Below are 19,007 nucleotides of genomic sequence, written 5' to 3' on the forward strand. Positions count from 1 at the left end.
CGCCGTCGCCAGCGACTCACGGCAGCCCAGCTCCAGGTTGAGCTGTTGTTCAGCATCTTAGCTGTGGAGGGCAGTGTTCACTGGCCCTCATATGCGGGATCCGAACCGGGGCCCTCTGGCATCCCAAGCGAGTTCTTAACCATCGCGCCACTCGGCCGGCCCGGAAAGATTCTTTAAACAGGCCACTGTTTAAAAATCACTATTAAAAAACAAAATAGTGGGCCGGCTGAGTGGCGCGATGGTTAGGAACTGGCTTGGGACGCCAGAGGGCCCTGATTCGGATCCCACATATGAGGGCCAGTGACACTGCCCTCTACAGCTAAGATGCTGAACAAGAGCGCAATGATGGTGCCAACTTGGGCCAGTGAAGCAACGTCCTCCACAACTAGACTGAAGAACAAAATGACAGCAACTTGTCTTTTCCCATCCCCCCAATTCCCCATTTAAAAAAAAAATCTTTAAAAAAAAAAACAGAATAGAAAATTAAAGAAACATTTGTTCATCAAAAGATTTTGCTAAGAAAGTGAAAAAACAAACCATAGAGTGGAAGAAGATATTTGTAACACATATATCTTCCATTTCCAGAGAATATAAGGAGCCCCTATAATTTAATAATTGTAATAATAATTACAGTCATGTGCCAGATAACATTTCAGTCAACAAAGGACCACATATACAATGGTGGTCCCATAAAATTCTGATGGAGCTGAAAAATTCCTATCACCTAGTGACATCGTAGCTGTTGTAATGTCATAGTGCAACACATCACTTGTGTTTGTGGTGACACTGGTGCAAACAGAGGTACTGCACTGCCAGTCGTATAGAAGTATAGCACATACACGTCTGTAGAGTACATAGTACTTGATAATGATAATAAACAACTATGTTCCTGCTTTATGTATTTACTGTACTATACTTTTTATTGTTATTTCTGAGTGTACTTTTTCTACTGATTAAAAAAAAAGTTTGTTGTAAAGCACTGTGCTGTGTTATGCTGGCAGCAACCTCGTACATCTCGTGTTTACTGCATCTCTTGATTGCTTCATTTTCTCTTGTGCTTGGTTTAATCTCGTGTTGTTTTCTATAGTAACATGCTGTACAGATGTATAGTCTAGGAGCAATAGGCTGTACCATACAGCCTAGGTGTGTAATAGGCTATACCATCTAGGTCTGTGGAAGTGCACTCTATGATGTTCACACAATGAAATTGCCTAATGACGATTATGAAATTATGGTTTATCCATACTACAAAATGCTGTGACCCATTGGAAAAAAATCAGAAATGTCTTTCTGTACTGACATAGAAGGACGTCAAGCTATATTTTTAGATGAGAAATGAAAATCTAGAATAAATATGCATGGTATGACCCCATTTATCTAAAAAAGATCGGAAGGGATGCAAGGCAGTGGCATTGGTGTGGCTGCAAAAAATCCGGTTACAACAGCAATTTCATTCCCAAACCAAGTAGGTATTAACATTATTTATAGTTTAATTTTCTGGGCCTATAAGTTATAGCCTAGGCCTTTATAATCTCCCAGATTCTGTGGGAACACTGGAATGCGGGAAATTAGTTTTATCCAGAAAAAAATTTTGTTCTTGGGGTTAAATTAAAATTGCATTTATTTATATTATTTATTTCTTTATTTTTGTAGAGTTAATGCAGTGAGCAAACAGAAAGGAATACAGAAACAAGGAATGAGGAAGCTGAGTGTAGCCCAAGAAGAATATGGGGCCCAGAAGGTGAGCAGAGAGAAAGTGTCGGATTCATGGTTGAAAGGATTAGAAGTGGTGAACAGTGTGCAGACAGCCTTGTTTTCTCCACATTCATCCAAACAGCCCCTCGAGATGCAGGCACTGGTTTCTGCCTTATTTCTCTGCAGGAAGAGAAGGTTCTGATGGTCTGATTCTGATTGTCCCACAGTCCAGCAAACCACCTTGCTCTGCCTGGGGTCCCCAGCATCGCTTCTGCCTGCTAACAGTAGGTGCCAGACAGGTTGACAAACATGGGACCTTTTTCTTTTGGTCAAAGAGGATGTCTTCCTGGAGCTGCAGTCTGTGTACAGTTGTCCAATGAGAGCTGTGGTTTGGCTCTGAGGTCTCTAACTCATAGGGCCATCAGGCAGAGTGGAGGCATGCTTAAAATATAAGAAGGTTTGAGATGGAGGAATAGGTGATTGTAAATCTGTATTAAGAAGCCTAGCCCATAAGCTGCTTTCTTGTTCATTCTTCTATTCATTCATTTACTCGTTCTTTCAACCCACGTTGATTGAGTCCTGCTCTGTACCCCCAAGTGGTATGGTGCTTTTAACTCATTGCACAGTGGCAGTGTATCTGAGTTAGTGTTGCTGGATGTATCAGGGAATTCATTTTTATCCTCATTCATACATTACGTTTGCCTCTTGGTTATTTCCTGGGAGTTCTGTGTATATGTGTGTGCATGCATGCATGTATGTGCGTGTGTGTGTGTGTGTGTGTGTGTGTGTGTGTGTGTTATGCCCTACAAAACATTTGTCAAGAACTGAAATTACAATATGTGTCAAACACAGTCACTCATTTGAGCTTCTTTTATTTGTAGGTTGAATCACGGGATAATGCCTCTTGCCTTGTGGACAGTGTGGGTCTTGGGGGCCGTAATCATCCTGTTTAAGGAAGGGGCCTCTGATCAGGCTTCTCCTCTGACTTGTGACTCCACTGGTGTCTGCGATGGCCAGTCTAGATCTTTAATCTCCATCCCCTCTGAGCTCACGGCAACTATGAAAAGCCTTGACCTGTCCAACAACAAGATCACCTATGTCAGTGACAGTGACCTGCGGAACTGTGTGAACCTCAGGGCTCTGAGCCTGAAGTCCAACAATATTAACACAATAGAGGAAAATTCTTTTTCCTCCCTGGGAAGCCTCGAACATTTGGACTTATCCCATAACCACTTACCTAATTTATCATCGTCCTGGTTCAGGCCCCTCTCTTCCTTGAAATTCTTAAACTTACTGGAAAATCCTTACAAAACACTTGGGAAAACATCTCTTTTTTCTCATCTCACCAATTTGCGAATCCTGAAAGTAGGAAATACGCGCACCTTCACTGAGATTCAGGAAAAGGATTTTGCTGGGCTAACTTTTCTTGAGGAGCTTGAGATTGTTGCTTCCAATCTGCAAAGGTATGAGCCAAACAGTTTGAAGTCAATTCAGAACATCAGTCACCTGATCCTTCATCTAAAGCAGCCTGTTTTCCTTCTGGATATTGTTGTAGATCTTTTAAGTTCTTTGGAATATTTTGAACTGAGAGATACTCATTTGAACACTTTCCGTTTTCCAGAAGTATCCATCAAGGAAACCAATACATTGATTAAAAAGTTAAAATTTAGAAATGTGGAAATCACTGATAAAAGTTTTAATGAAGTTGTGAAACTGTTGAGTTCTGTTTCTGGAGTGTTAGATGTGGAATTTGATGATTGTACCCTTGATGGAGTTGGTGATTTTGACCCATCTGTTTGGGATAGAATTAGAAATGCAGTTAAAATAGGGACATTAACAATACGGAGGTTGCATATTCCACATTTTTACTCATTTTATGACCTGAGTAGTGTATATTCACTTGCAGAAAACATTAAAAGAATCACAATAGAAAGCAGTAAGGTTTTTCTGGTTCCTTGTTCACTTTCACGACATTTAAAATCATTAGAGTATTTGGATCTCAGTGACAATTTATTGATTGGAAACTTATTGAGAAACTCCGCCTGTGAGCATGCCTGGCCCTCCCTACAAACCTTAATTTTAAGGCAAAATCATTTGACATCATTAGATGAAACTGGAGAAATTTTGCTTACTCTGAAAAACCTGACTAACCTTGATATCAGTAAGAATAATTTTCATCCTATACCTGAAACTTGTCGGTGGCCAGAAAAGATGAAATATTTGAACTTGTCAAGCACAAGAATACACAGTTTAACCTCTTGCATTCCCCAGACACTGGAAATTTTAGATGTTAGCAATAACAATCTCAATTCATTTTCTTTGCTTATGCCACAACTCAAAGAACTTTATATTTCCAGAAATAAGCTGAACACTCTACCAGATGCCTCCTTCTTACCCATGTTACTAGTCATGAGAATCAGCAGAAATACAATCAATACTTTTTCTAAGGAGCAACTCGATTCTTTTCAAAACCTGAAGACTTTGGAAGCTGGTGACAACAACTTCATTTGCTCCTGTGAATTCTTGTCTTTCACTCAGAAGCAGCATGGCCTGGCCCAAGTCCTGATTGATTGGCCAGAAAACTACCTGTGTACCTCTCCATCCCATGTGTGGGGCCAACGGGTTCAGGACACTCACCTCTCCATTTTCGAGTGCCACCAGGCAGCTCTAGTGTCTGCCTTGTGCTGTGCCATTTTCCTGTTGATCCTGGTCACTGGGGTGCTGTGCCACCGTTTCCATGGATTGTGGTACATGAAAATGATGTGGGCCTGGCTCCAGGCCAAAAGGAAGCCCAGGAAAGCTCCCCACAGGGACATCTGTTATGATGCCTTTGTGTCTTACAGTGAACAGGATTCCCACTGGGTGGAGAACCTCATGGTCCAGGAGCTGGAGCACTTCAACCCTCCCTTTAAGTTGTGTCTTCATAAGCGGGACTTTATTCCTGGCAAATGGATTATTGACAATATCATTGACTCCATTGAAAAGAGTCACAAAACTATCTTCGTGCTTTCTGAAAACTTTGTGAGGAGTGAGTGGTGCAAGTATGAACTGGATTTCTCCCATTTTCGTCTCTTTGATGAGAGCAACGATGCTGCCATCCTCATTCTTCTGGAGCCCATTGAGAAGAAGGCCATCCCCCAGCGTTTTTGTAAGTTGCGGAAGATAATGAACACCAAGACCTACCTGGAGTGGCCTACTGACGAAACGCAACAGGAAGGGTTTTGGTTAAGTTTGAGAGCTGCTATGAAGTCCTAGGTTCCTTAATGAAAGGCCAGTCTTGGTCGGATGATGGTCTTTATCACGGTAGTTGTAACTAAGTCCTTTCTGCCACAATTCTGTATAAACCACAGGACTGTACTATCATTTGAGGGCTTGCTTACTAAAACGACTAAAACTTCAAATTTTATCTGGAGTGCTGTTTTATAAAAACTGCTACAAGATTGGAGGAAAACAATTGGCTTTTGGTTTTTCTTTTTTTTTTTAACCCATACTTTTTTTTTAAAAACATTTTTTTATTGGGGAATTGGGGGAAGGGGAACAGACAAGTTGCTGTCGTTTTGTTCTTCAGTCTAGTTGTGGAGGATGTTGCTTCACTGGCCCAAGTTGGCACCATCATTGCGCTCTTCCCGGGCGAGGCAGATCAGTCGCCGGCTTCTGGACTCACGGAGGCTGCTGGCTGCTCATGCTGGCTGCTGGCTACACACGGTAGCCCATGGCAACCCACTGCCACAGGGGCTGCAGCCTACGCTGTTGCCGGCGACTCATGGCAGCCCAGCTCCAGGTTGAGCTGTTGTTCAGCATCTTAGCTGTGGAGGGCAGTGTCACTGGCCCTCATATGTGGGATCCGAACCGGGGCCCTCTGGCGTCCCAGGCCAATTCTTAACCATTGTGCCATTCGGCCGACCCTGGTTTTTCTTTATACTAGGAGATAATCATGATCTGAGTCCATTATTGATATCTGCATTCTCTGTAGCCACTGGTTTCATTCATTAGGAGATAGCACAGATGAACAGAAGACTTTCAATGAACGTGTTGGTCAGCTTTCTGCTAGCAGACTCATCCATATCTGTACCCCCTAGCTGTCCTTTCTGTGTGACTGCTATCGTGATCCACAAGGCAAAATATTGGGGTCACTCATCCAAACCTGTTGCTATGCCTACAAAAAAGTGTTGTGTGTCCCCATCAAACTTTTTTTTTACAAGACACAAATTGCCTCGGGGATATGTTTTCATATGAACAGGTCTGTCTGTCTGACTGGGCTTTTGATAGGTTTCTGTACCCATTCGAGAGAGGGTCCATAACACAAGATACAGTAAATTATGTCTTTCCATGAAAATCACACTCGCAAAGTAAATAAAACGTGGTTTAGAAGAATTTGAAAGGACCTTTCCTATCCCTGGCCCTGAGCGCCCTCCAGCCTTCACACGCGAAGTTGTAATTAGTGTTGAGTTACTCTGGCTCTCAGTCCCTAGTTTGTCTGCCCTGCATCATGGTGCTTTTTCTTTTTTTCTTTGAAAAGTCTTGTTTCTGATTCTAAAAAGCCCTTTCTCTCTCTTTTTTTTTTTCTGAACATTTATACTAGTACGTATGAGTGAAGTAGGTTTTTAAACAAGTATAAACCTAGAGGTTCCTCTTAATGACTCAAAATATTTGATACACAGTCACTTAAAAGATAGATACTACTTCCATATGTTCATTTTTATCATTTAGATTTAATAATGTATTGCATTGAATGTAATTAATGCATTACATTTAAAATCTAAGAGCTGTTGACTGATTGGGTGTGACTTTCCTCTTAAGCTGGGAACCATATGTGAAAGGAAGTGAACCTCCTTTGACCCTGCTCCGTTTTCAGCCAGCACAGGGTCTGTGTGGTTAATTGGGCTCTGGAGCCTGAAAGACCTGGGTTAGTATGAAGGGACTCCGGCCCGGACCATAGGCCAGACAGATTCACGTTAAAAAAATCATACTTCAGCTACTCCAGCTAGACTCTAAGAACTAACAGCTCTTTTTGCTTCTGTATACCTGCTTTGCTTCTGGGGAATAAAAGGTTAAAGAAAAACATTCCTCAGCTCCCCCTTCCTTCCCTCCCCTTGCCTCTATCTTAACATATCAAGAGGCCTCACAGTGGTTAACAACCCCCTACCTCAGTCCTCAGTTTCTAACATTGATTATCCATATCTCTAAGGGACAGGTTGTGCAGTCAGCTCAACCTGGTCACGATATACTCTTAAGACATCTGAACATAACAGCACTGTTGTGACAGCAGGATGCTGTTTTAACTGGAATAACTGCACATTCTTTTTTTGGCTTCTGTAACTTACTTTACTTATAGCCCTGCCTTATAAAAACCTTACCCCCCTGAGCCTTAGGGCTGTCTCTCCTTAGTTGGAGAGGCGGTCCCTGAGCTCAGATTAATAAAATCTTCGGAACCCTAATTTGACATCCAGCCTCTTTGTTAATTGTCTGTACCCAACAAGTAGATGTGTATCTTTGGACAAGTGACTTAACTTGACCCAAAATAGTTTCCTGTTCTTAACATAGGGATAATAATATTGAGATCACAGGGCATGATGTAGGCATTAATGTACAGTAATGTAACTAAACCACTGAGTGTACACCCCTTGCTACCTCACTCTGGCAGGGTGAGGAGAGGACCAAGCCTATGAGAAGGGGAACTGTGGGGTGCTTGCATGGGGTGATGGGTACCTGCAGTAGATTTTAGCTGCCATTATTATTTTCCAAGAAGTGATTTGTCTCCTCATATATTATGATTTGCAAATAGATATTTTTCTGTTATGGGTACAAGTGGAGATATAAGGGATCCTGTTGTCCTCAGAAAAATAACCCAAAGAAATAAGTTCTTTAAGTGCAAAACAGGCTTTGGTCCTTGAGACACTCACATAGCGTTTCTTCTGTCTCGTACAAACTCCTGAGAGAGTATTATAGATGAAACAGTAACCAGTCTAAGAAAAAAAGTAGAAAAGTTCAGGAGAAGGAAACTTGAGGAGATGCCACAAAAACCAAACACAATAATGGGCTTTTGGCTTTACTTATCAAATTAAAATTACTTATAAAATTAAATAATTTTATTTAATTATCATGGGAACCAGGCACATTTAACATGGGCTTGATCTATAGATTGAATTTCAGTAACTTAAACAGCACTAGGAATAGCTTCATAGTTAATTGACAGATTTAAAGTAATATTTTCAAAATAATTTTTATTTTTCTCATTGAAAATGTTAAACATGTTTACCGTAGAAATTTTGGAAAAGAGATAAGAACGTATAAAAGAAAATAATAATCAGCTCTTATCCCCTCACCTTCAGATAACCACTGGTAACTGTAGTGTACAGCATATATATATGATATATATATTATATATATATATATATATATATATATATATATATCTTCACAAAATTGGGATTTGGTTTTAAATACTTAAACTGCATAAAGAAAACAGCATCTTTATTTTTTTTCTAGGATTGTTTAGTTATTATTATCTAACATTTCCGAACTCGGAGGATTGTTCAGAATTCCATACGGATACATATGGTTTACTTGCCCAGGGTTTTAAAGGGCTCTAAAAGCTGTCCACAAAAGAGAAGTGGCAAATATTGGGTTGTCGGAAAAGTCATGATGCATTTTTAAACAAAAAACAGAAAAAACACGTCATGACTTTTCCGACAACCCAATATATCAGAGGTCAATTAAAGGGCTCTTTTTACAGAAGACATTCTAATTTTCAGTGCTTTACCCAAGTGAAGTCTTTCAGTGAGGTCTTTTACTGGTCAATAGACTCTAAGCTCAAGAATCTTGTTTTATTTCCTTAACCCTTGCACATGCCTGGTATGTAATATTGAATCATTGAAATGTTTGCTGAGAAATAAAGCAGAGTTAAGTTGTCTAATAATATATATGGTGAATCAATAATAATACTGCATTGGGCAGCTTCGAGAAGGCAAGCTAACAGGTAGAAATCTTATTGTGAGCTTTTTTCGTTACAACTATGATGAAACTTTGAATAGCATTAAGTACATTGCCAGTATTTTTGACAATAGGTGTGTTTCTACTTCCTATAAGTGTAATGTCTTCAAGTATTGCGGAGTAGATGTCTGGGGTTATATATACAGTGTTAGCTGTTTAACAAATGGCCAGTAATTTAAAATGGATTAATTTGGGGAGTCCAGCATATCATTCTTGGGTTAATTCTTTCTGATTGGTCTTCCCTATTCCATTAATTTTGTTCCTTCCTGCTGGATTAATTCATTCTTTTAACAAATATTTATTGAGTGCCTACTATGGGCCAGGCATTGCTCCCAAGTGGTGGAGATGCAGTAGGGAACAAAACAGATAAAATTCTTTGCCTTCATGAAGGGGAAGACAATAAACAAATATAAGATATCATTTCAGGTACTGATAAGTGCTATGAAGAAAATAGAAGAGTATAGGAACAGAGTGATTGTGTGTGTGTGTGTGTGTGTGTGTGTGTGTGTGTACAGAGTGGCACAAAAGAAGAGAGTAAGTCTCTCTACTTCAGTGCAGTCCTTGGATGGGTTGGGTGCATTTGGCAGGCCCAGGAACTCGGGCGTAGTGCTGGCCCAATGAGTGGGCTGTGGCACCTAGTGCTAGAGGTTTCAGGAGTAATCCTCTCTATACAGATCTTTGTGGTGCTGAAGCTGCCACGTGGTCATAAGCACAAAATGCAGAGAAGGCCCTATCCTTAAAATCACAGGTTACTTAACAACTCTGCCTACTTCTTCGAAGATTTTGAACTGATCAGAAGGTATTTGTTATAACTAAATGTTCTATGTGAGAAGTACTTTGCAAACCTCTGAAAACATTTTACAGATGAGATCATTATCAGCCAAACTAGAGATGGTATGTCCATGGTGGGGGGGTGGGGGAAGTTGTAACAAATGTGTCACATGCATGGATTAGAAAACAGTCATAACAGGAAAGATGCAAAGCACACATCATTTGTTTATTCTGTTGCTCAGCTCTTTAAATTCTTTCCACATACACAAATTGTCTTATGTAGACCAAATTTTGTTCTGTTCTCTTTTGGGATCATCTCTAAAATGAAGAAAAGTCAATATTATATGTAGGATCAAGGATTTGAAGATATTCCAACGTGCAATACATTGTTTCTGGGGTAACTTTGTTGTACTATTCTAGCCCTAGTGAATAGTTAATGCCTTGTACTATCCCTATCACCATGGGTTGCCAGGCCACCAGATAACGAAGCCAGTCCAGGATTTGTCCATACAAAATGTGTGAGCGCTCCCAGCTAAACCTCAGTTAAGGAGGTTGCTCGCTATACAGCCAAGTAGCAGAAACATTCATAAATAGCATTTGCAAACATAATAAGCAATATCATAAGTGGCTATTTCCTTTCTTGGTAATTCTATGTGCTTATTTAAAAGCCCCTTACATGATTTTTATAGCATTTGGTTGTCACTGTTATGTACACCTAATTTCCAAAAATAAATTGACCCAGTTTAGAATACAATCTCAAACTGCATAACAAGAAAAAAAGGCAAGGGTCTTATGCTAAAAGAAAGGGGAAGAGGGAAATGAACTTCATTGGAAAGCCAAGGATAACGGAACCTTCTGTAACCGAGCAAAAACAACTCTGGGCTTACCTATATATAGTCAGTTAACCAGAAGGAACTCATTTTATATTAAGAAAAACATGTGTTCACAGATTAGATATATGTTTTCCTGGTATCGTTGAAAAATTGTGCTAAGGGGACTTAATACATAGCGTCTCTCATAGCAATGTTATTAATACATACATAGTGGCAGATTTTTTCACATGTAGCTTTTTACTATACTGAGTCTCAATCAAAAGAATACATGTAATATTCAAAAGTCTATTCTCTCAAGCCTATATAAAGAAACCAATTGTCCTTTGATACTTAAATGATCATTTAAGGTGACACTTATGATCATATTATCACCAATTTTATCCCAAAGATCTATGTACTATAGTTTTTTTGTTTGTTTGTTTGTTTGTTTGTTTAAGCTGAGCCATCCTGCCACCTGTTGGCAGCTCAGCGGCTGCTCAGCTCGGGCCGGGAATCGAACCACTGTTGCTCAGAGCTCAAACTCTTGAGCGAGCTCTTAACCAACTGAGCCACTCGGCCGGCCCTGTACTATACTTTTATAAGTTATAACCCAAAGTGGCCCTGGACTCGGTCTCCTCATATGAGAAGGGAAATTCAGGGAGAGCGGACGCAAAGGAAGAAGGAAGGAGCATTGCACACCTTTAACCTTGGCTGTGCTTGAGTTGCACTGACTCACTGAGAAAGGCTGGGCCTGTAGTTGGGGCTGGTGGCTGCAGAGGGTGTAGTTTGTTGCTATGGTCTGGCTCTAAGACCCACAGACCCATGGATGCTGCCTCCTTGGCTGCCCTACTTGACATGAGTGTGCATTCCCAGCTAAAATTTGCAGTCCTCAGAGATGGCGGTGTTGCTGCCAACAGCCAATATACATTGAAGGTTGGCAAAGAGAAGGGGGAGCAGAAAGCAAGGGGGTGTCATCTTTAGCACTGTACAATTTAGGTGACTGGTACTCAGAAAGTATAGAAAGGCTGCTTCTTATGAGAAGAGAGATTACTTGGCAGGTTGATGCCAACCTCTCAGTGTTCTTCTGCTTTAAGGGGGCTGTGTCTCAATCCCATTTACCCCCCTGGAAGAGATATTACGGTCTTGGGCCAGTGGGGTTGAAGACCAAGTCTTCCTGGTCAGCTCTGAATGGGGCCATTACCTTCCTTAGTGAGATTTGGGTTTGTTCTGTTGGGGATCCCTGTTGTCTATAAAAATCCTAGTTGCTATAAACATAATGTTCATTTCCTTTCCATATTATTATCACTAGGGCTTAGCCTAAGGAAAGATGACGCAAGGCAAGGAAGTAAAAAACTAAAATCCAGGGGGGAACACCCCTACTCATTTCTGGAAATAATAAAATTTGGTATACCTTAAAAATACTTTCCTATACTCTAGTTCACATTTGAGGCATTTAAAATTTCAATTCCAATGTATTTATCTACCCATCCACCCATCCCATCCACCCATTACCTATCATTCATCCATCTATCTATCTATCTATCTATCTATCTATCTATCTATCTATCTATCTATCTATCTAATCCTTCCAGACATTTACTTATCTTTTGCAGTGTCATCACATTTCCACTAAAACACTTATAGTGGAACATATGGAATATAAAGAGTAGAATGTGTCTCCTTTTGGCTTTTAAGTTTCTAACCAGAATAGTAACATAAGCACAGGAGAGAAAAGAGACCAGCAAGTTGTTTGGAAATAGATGGTTAGGGGAAAGTTTTCTGCTGTAACTATAATGAAGATAGTGACAATTTAGACGGAAGAATGAATTACCAGGAACATTTAAGATACTATTTCATAACTTTTTTAAAAAAAGGATACGGGTTACTGATCATTCTCTTCAAATCAACCTTCTCTTTGCAGTAAGGGCAAGTCTGCTTTTTACCAACGATACACCAACCTCGGATGCAGAATTCATGGAAGCTTAGGCATCTCGTTAGGGAAGCTTCTAGAGATGAAAAGGCAAGGTCTGCCTCATGAGGACACAAGGGGAATGATCCCATCTGTAGGGCAGAGTAGTGGAGGGTGAGACTGCGTGGCTGTCAGACTTGACTTGATGGTGCACGTAACGTTTTTAGGGAAGATCCTGCAGGACAGTGGAGCCACCAAAGATTGTGAGCTTGTAGTCGGAGCTGCAATAGCTGTATGACCCTGAGGAATTCACTTAGCTTCTTGCCTCCCCCGATGCTCACAAGAATTAAATTAGATAAAGAATGTGAATGTGCTTTTTTTTTTACAGTAATATTTTCTGTACCTAGATCATTTTATTTCCCTGTCTCACTTATTGTGCATTTCTCATGCATTTACCATAGCATTTCCCTATCCTATTTTTGTGTAGTACTGCTCATGACCTACTATGTAATCAGACTTAGGCACTTAGACAAGTTTAAATTATGTGTGTTCATAAGCTTACACATACTTCTATTAGCTTCATAAGTTTTTTTCTCAACTTTTTTTAATTACGGATAAGGAGCCAGTTATTTTTAATAGAATATAAGCCTAGGTATTTACAGATTCATTTACATACATCCCCTTGCTCAGAACGTTTGACCCTTTGCCCCCAAAGTTAAGAGTGAACCCTGTGTTTTCCTACAGCACCAGGGACTCAATCTTATTAGCGCATGTACCACACTGTATCATGGCGATCTGTGTACTTACATGTGTCTGCTGGACCATATGTTACCTGTGGGACTGCCTCATTCATCTGTGTCCCCAGCACCTTAGGCAGTGCCTCAGTGCCAATGTAGTGAACGAATATTTGAATGAATCATTCAAAATGAATTACTTTTGCAAATATATTTTCCCAGGTTCTATAGCATTGTGTAGATTTGGGCAAAATGATTAACTATTAGGTTGTCGGAAAAGTCATGACGTATTTTTTCTGTTTTTTGTTCCAAAAATGCATTATGACTTTTCCAACAACCCAATATTATGAGATCCATCCTATTGACTTGTTTACTTCTATAGTCATGGATCACACTGTGGTTTTCTGGACCAAGATCACATGATTTTGTGTCTGGCCTGCGACACACCCATGTGAACAGCATTATGTTGAGGTCCCCTCCCTAACAAATGGAGGACTGTGGAGGTGTTCGCAAGTCAAGGCCATGTGAATAATTCCTGAATATTAGATCTGTGGGCAACTAAGAGTTTCCACTATTTCATGTTCTTGGAACTGGGGTCACTTTTGAAATATGCTTGGGTCAACAAAGTGATATACCAAAGATTTTGAATCCAAACCCTTCATTCAAAAGGGCTGGAGTATGGTCCCACCTTCCAGATAAGTATAGAGTTCAGGGGTCATAGAGCCAGTACTGAAATGCTTACCTCCTCTTTAAAATTCTTTCAGCTTCAAAATCTCCGTGCTAAACAGCCTCCACACTGGCAGAACTGCCTCAGAGCAATACTCAGATGTCTGCCCCTGCCTTGTTAATGGGACGCATGCTAAAATGGGCCATTAATAATATTCCCTGTGAAGCAAATTTAAAGATAACTACATTTTGGATTACATATGCACACATGTACAACAATCCCTAAGGGCTTTTAAAAGTGGAGAGAGAAAATATTTCTACTTGCAAATGGCAGAAAGGGCTCTGTTCCAACAATTGAAAAGTAAATCATATTTAAAACTCGGGCCAGGCTTGGAAAATTTCTACTCAGAATGATAGTTTTTTGGGAAAGCTGTCACCCTGAAAAACCACCATAGAATTCCATATGGGCTATCTTTGTGTTTCTAACTTTAAACTGTTCAGGATTAAATGGTGGAGTAAGGGCTCCTAGTACATTTCAGATGCATTTGGTCCCATTTTTTACTCTCAGGATTGAATAAATGGAATCTGTCTAGATTAAACAGAATTGAATAATAGGCTCTGCACACCTAAGGTATCATTGACTGAGTTAGGTGGGTTTCAGAGGCAAAAGACAGATGCTTTAATCATCTCATAATGCCAGAGCTTTGAACTGAGTGTATAGCAATATTATAACATTGATATTGTAGTATAAAATAAAGATATATAAAGTATATAGAAAAGAATGAAAATACTGATTGTTCCCAGGCCAACTTTAGTATTCAGAGTTATATGCTCAGGAAGCAGCCGGCCCCGCTCAGGTCTCCCTACCCCAGAACCTTTCTACACATTGAGGTCCTCCTTGATAGTTACTGGAGTTCCCAGAAAAATGCTGGTTTCCAGGTCCAGGCTTGCCTGGTCCCTAACACCTAAAGATCTCTCAGTCGGTAGATGGCTATTTGGGCAGCACCCGTAGGCCAGTCCAAGAGCTGGTGCTCATGTTTTGGTCCCTCCTTTTGTAATGTATGGTGCCCTGCTGTCTCTTTTCAAGACCAAAACTGATACTTGGCTGCCCCCATTACAGTGTTGACACAAGCACGTTCCTAGGATTATTTCCAGGGCAAAGCACAGTTCGTTGTTCTTGGTCCTGTGAGATTCAGACACAAGACTTTCCCTGGACAGTTCTGAGCTCCTCCCTGCACCTGAAACTTCATTCTCTTCCTCACCTCAACCCCTTCTCTCCCTGGTCCCTTTTGGCTACCTGTTCACTGAAGGCTTCTCAACTTTCCCAGCCAGCAGGCTGTCCGAGTGGCATTAAGATTCCTTTTCAAAAAAGGAAATTACTGGAGGAGGAGGAGGGTCACCTTAATTAGCAGGTCATCATTCAGCAGCCATGATCAGAAAGCCCCCAAAAGGCAGATGGGCAGGAGGAGAAAGGCCTGGAAACTAAGGCGAGCAGGGGAGATGGGGATAGGAGGAGGAGAGGAAGCGGGAGAAGGTGATGAGACAGCCTTCCCTAACTTGCCATCTCCCACGCCCAACACAGATTAGTTGAAATTTGCCTCCCAACATTGGCTTCATGAAGACCAAATAGTTTCCCATGAAAAGGATACACATGACTGCATGAAAGCTGGTAGGTGTTTTCAATGAGCCCTTCTTCATCGAGCTCCACAATGATCTTCTGTCCACAGACGGCGCAGATACTGTCTGACAAGCTCCGTGTGGGCATCCCACTGACACTGTAGAACTGTTGGGGGGAAATGCACAGAGCTCCATAGGAAAGGAAAGCACATGCCATTCTCCGAACACAGGGAAGCCACTGCCAGGCTTTGGGACATAGAGTCTTTACTGACTTAGAGCTTGAAACGCTTTTTCTCATGGAACAATGCTACAGTGGGGGTAAGGTATCCAGGCAAAACCCCACTGAACCACAAAGGGACTCAAAGTCCATTGCTAATTATAACCTCCATTTAACCTCCACACTAAGGAATCCTTCAAGAGGAACAGTTTTTATCCAGGGCTATAGTTCAGAATTACACGGGAAGCCTTTTAAGCTCACCCAGAATCTGAACCCTCCCTTTATTCTCCTGGAGATTCTGATTCATAGCTCTGGAGTAAGCCCAGGCATCTCGCTCTCTATTTTTTAATTCCTATGTGATTATAGTGTGCACGTACGCGTGCGCGCACACACACACACACACACACACACACACACACACACACACACACACACACACACCATCTGTTCAAGTCACTAGTGGCTATGCCAGTGACTCGAGGCACTGGGTTTTATATATTTGGTCATTGAAATGAAGGTGACAGGGGATGGGTGGGATCAGGTGAGAAGACTCCAGAAAGTTGGTGCTTAAAGACTTGATTGTCTTACCAGGTTAAATATTTTCTTCCTGGTCCACCAGAGGAGAGAGTACATAGAACCGTTCTCTTCCTCTCTTGTTGATAAACAAGCACAAGAGGCTTTGGGGATTTTTTAAGGGGTATGGTTTCTGGTTTTTGTTGGAGGAACTGGGAGTGAAAATGCTTCCTCCTTTGTTCACCTCAAACCTTATAAGAAAGGCTGTGGTCCCATAGATGACACATGGCAGAGAAATTCCAAAAGGTATCTAGTTCCAGCATTTCACCACAGAACTTGGATTCCAGGCCCTAGGAAAAGGGTGAGATAGAGCCTATGGAAATGGGGAAGGGAAGATGGGGCAGGGATAATGTCAAGGCCATGTCCACTCAGTCTTGCCCCAATAGAGAGAGAGAATAGTCCTGACGTTCATTCTTGTCATTCACACTAGGTTTTCCATGTCATATCTGGCTGTACACTGAGAGGCTGATAAAGGACAGAGATGCTAAATTCCTGAAACTACTGGGCCATCCCTGAAGACTTTGGCTTGTAAGTATTTAGGAAATGAGCATGTGTCAGACAAGACGAAGGGTCCTAATATCTGAACCTGGAATGCATCTAACTGGAAAGTATATCTATCCCGAGTTTTGTTTTAAGACATTAAAAAAAATTATTAGAGTTTCTTTTTTAATTCCAGGGAACAATATATAGTCAGAATATATTTAGCACACTTTTTTTGTCTTCTACTTCTTCAAATGCTATATAACAATAACTGATGTTTATGATGAGTATTACCCGAAGCACTAGTTGATTCTAAAATGTTTTATGGGCATCAAATATGATTTTCGTTTGCATTAGGCAAAGATGAAGCACTTTTGTTATCATTGAATTCTTACTAATCTTTTAAATGTTGGCGATTGGAGTATGCTAGATATGGTTACTTCCAAATAATTAGTATATTTTATTTTAAAAGATGCCTTATTTTGCACACATCATATTAATAAGAAATGGATTTTCTAATTAATTAGCAAAGACAGTTTTTGATGCAAGGAAAATCCAAGGAGAAATAGGGCTGAGAGAACCACAAAAGATTTACCAATTTCTGAAAATAAATACAAATGTGGTGTACGATGAGGCCATTTCTCCATGTACCATAAATGGCTACAAAGAATAAAAGCAACACTCACCCCTATAGTAGAAGCCATGTAATCTGAGCAGATCTCTGCAAAGTCTCTCCCCATTATGCCATAATAGAGTCCATAGAACAAGGACACGATGCCGAAATCCATGGAATCTCTAGCCTTGATTCTATTAAAAACAACAGTGGAAGGAAATAAGAATGTGGCATTTGGGGGGCAGGGGAGGGCTGTAGTTAGGAAAATACTTCCCAGCATAGTATCTAGGAGAAACTTGGGGTATTCTTTTCATTGATTTGTGTAGCTTTCCTTTTTCTTAATGAATTTAAATTCTCTAAATTTCCTTAAAATTTTACCACTCAGTGCTAAGTAGATGAAGTAATCCTTGGGAGAGTCTTCAACTGCTTCTTAGGATTCTCTATGATAGCTCCCTCTTTTTTTTCTTTTTTAAGAGAAAAAGTGAATAATTAGCACCTAATTTGATTTCTGAATCTTAATCATTGTACACTTCGTTTGCTTTATCTGTCAACAGCCTCAGATATTAGTAATGGACTGAGTCAGGAAGGGAGTGGAGAACAGAAAGGTAGTCTGTCTCTGGAAACTTCTGGGCATTTTTGTTCTCTGTTATTTGAGAGGGAAACGTAAAGAGAGAGTTTTATAGACTCAGAGGGTACAGATCTTTTGGTAATGTGAATTGGGAATTCCAACATGGGGTGGCTCCTTCCTTTTAAGATTTGCCTGGGTGTATCTAAAAACAAGAACAGTGGGGAGGAGTGAATGATTTTCCCTCCATGTCCAGGGGAGCATGCATTTATAACCCTATTGATAAAAAGTATAGTAACAAATTTGTGGTTCCACAGAAAAGAAGCTTTATACAATGATGATCAACAATACTTAGTAGTGAAAAAATAATTTCTTCCCAATCTAAAGGATTAAGTCCTTGGTATGCCTCATTGGAGGAGAAGTCATGGTTAAGAATCTTAAAATCTTATGAGATAATAATAGTCTTAGGACAACTGTACAACTGTATGTTCAAGTGATTTAATTAAAGCCCTTACAAATATTCTTATATTCACTAAAATGAAGTAATATAGACAGTGTGTAAAAAAAAAGAAAAGAATCAGTGTCTTCTCTATGTCTTGAACCAGCAATAACAGATCTGTAGAGTTACTTTCCTTCCCTTTCCTGCTAGAAAATGGTAGGCGCTCCTGCTCCATAAGTTTTATGAAATGCTTGTGAAATCGGATTTTGCTGTTGCCACAGGAAGAGTCCTTCCACCAGGGCTGGCTCTCCATCCCATTGCCTTCCTTATTTTATGAGTTAAAGGTTGCCAATCTCTACCGTTCAATTTCTGTTATGGTCCCAGAGATTTAGAGTAACGTCAACGTGAGATATTCTGGGGCATTTTGCTTTGAGCTGCTTTCGTTTTTTTTTGTTTGTTTGTTTGTTTGTTTTTTAGCTGAGCCATCCTGCTACCTGTTGGCAGCTCAGCGGCTGCTCAGCTCGGGCCGGGACTCGAACTGCTGTTGCTCAGAGCTCAAATTCTTGAGTGAACTCTTAACCAACTGAGCCACTCGGCCGGCCCTTGCTTTGAGCTGCTTTCAATAGCGTTGTGGTACGTCTTAAATTCCCTTCCCAGAACACAGGTTGATTACACAGCCTCAGCCCCCACCATGAGGACCTCGTCCATGGCACATCGCAGCAACTGTCTTCCAAGTGGGAGCTTAGTTCTGAGTCATAGGTATAACTATCCTGATTCCCTTCATTTCTCCCAAGATTTTCTTCCTCTTTTTAGCTCTTTACCTCTCTTTCAATTTCTAAGCACTCAGTTTCCTGTTTCCAACTGTCCGCAGTCAAGGCGGGTTCTTGGGTACCAGAAACAAAATTCTAGAACAGTGCTGTCCA

At 40.6% G+C, this 19,007-nt stretch overlaps 2 protein-coding genes across 12 annotated transcripts in view; one reads left to right on the forward strand and one right to left on the reverse strand.

The window, feature by feature from the left end:
• Positions 1 to 5,219, forward strand: part of TLR2 (toll like receptor 2) — a 12,929-nt gene extending 7,710 nt beyond the window's left edge. For 3 of the 8 annotated variants that reach the window (XM_019641230.1, XM_019641229.1, XM_019641231.1), the window contains exons 2-3: positions 1,654 to 1,979; positions 2,577 to 5,219. In XM_019641230.1, the coding sequence (XP_019496775.1) occupies positions 2,593 to 4,950 (2,358 nt within the window). In that variant the 5' untranslated portion in view covers positions 1,654 to 1,979; positions 2,577 to 2,592 and the 3' untranslated portion in view covers positions 4,951 to 5,219. The remainder of the gene's footprint in view (positions 1 to 1,653; positions 1,980 to 2,576) is intronic. The other 5 variants (XM_019641235.1, XM_019641234.1, XM_019641232.1 and 2 more) reach the window with 4 other exon arrangements.
• Positions 5,220 to 9,205: 3,986 nt separating this feature from the next.
• Positions 9,206 to 19,007, reverse strand: part of RNF175 (ring finger protein 175) — a 31,957-nt gene continuing 22,155 nt past the window's right edge. For 2 of the 4 annotated variants that reach the window (XM_019641237.1, XM_019641240.1), the window contains 4 exons: positions 17,154 to 17,274; positions 15,230 to 15,363; positions 12,151 to 12,252; positions 9,206 to 9,991 (listed from right to left, as the gene is read on the reverse strand). In XM_019641237.1, coding sequence (XP_019496782.1) covers positions 9,871 to 9,991; positions 12,151 to 12,252; positions 15,230 to 15,363; positions 17,154 to 17,274 — 478 coding nt within the window. In that variant the 3' untranslated portion in view covers positions 9,206 to 9,870. Of the gene's footprint in view, positions 9,992 to 12,150; positions 12,253 to 13,205; positions 13,800 to 15,229; positions 15,364 to 17,153; positions 17,275 to 19,007 lie in introns of those variants that run through there. The other 2 variants (XM_019641238.1, XM_019641241.1) reach the window with 2 other exon arrangements.

This window comes from Hipposideros armiger, unplaced genomic scaffold (genome assembly GCF_001890085.2).
Source record: "Hipposideros armiger isolate ML-2016 unplaced genomic scaffold, ASM189008v1 scaffold_58, whole genome shotgun sequence".
NCBI lineage: Eukaryota > Metazoa > Chordata > Mammalia > Chiroptera > Hipposideridae > Hipposideros > Hipposideros armiger.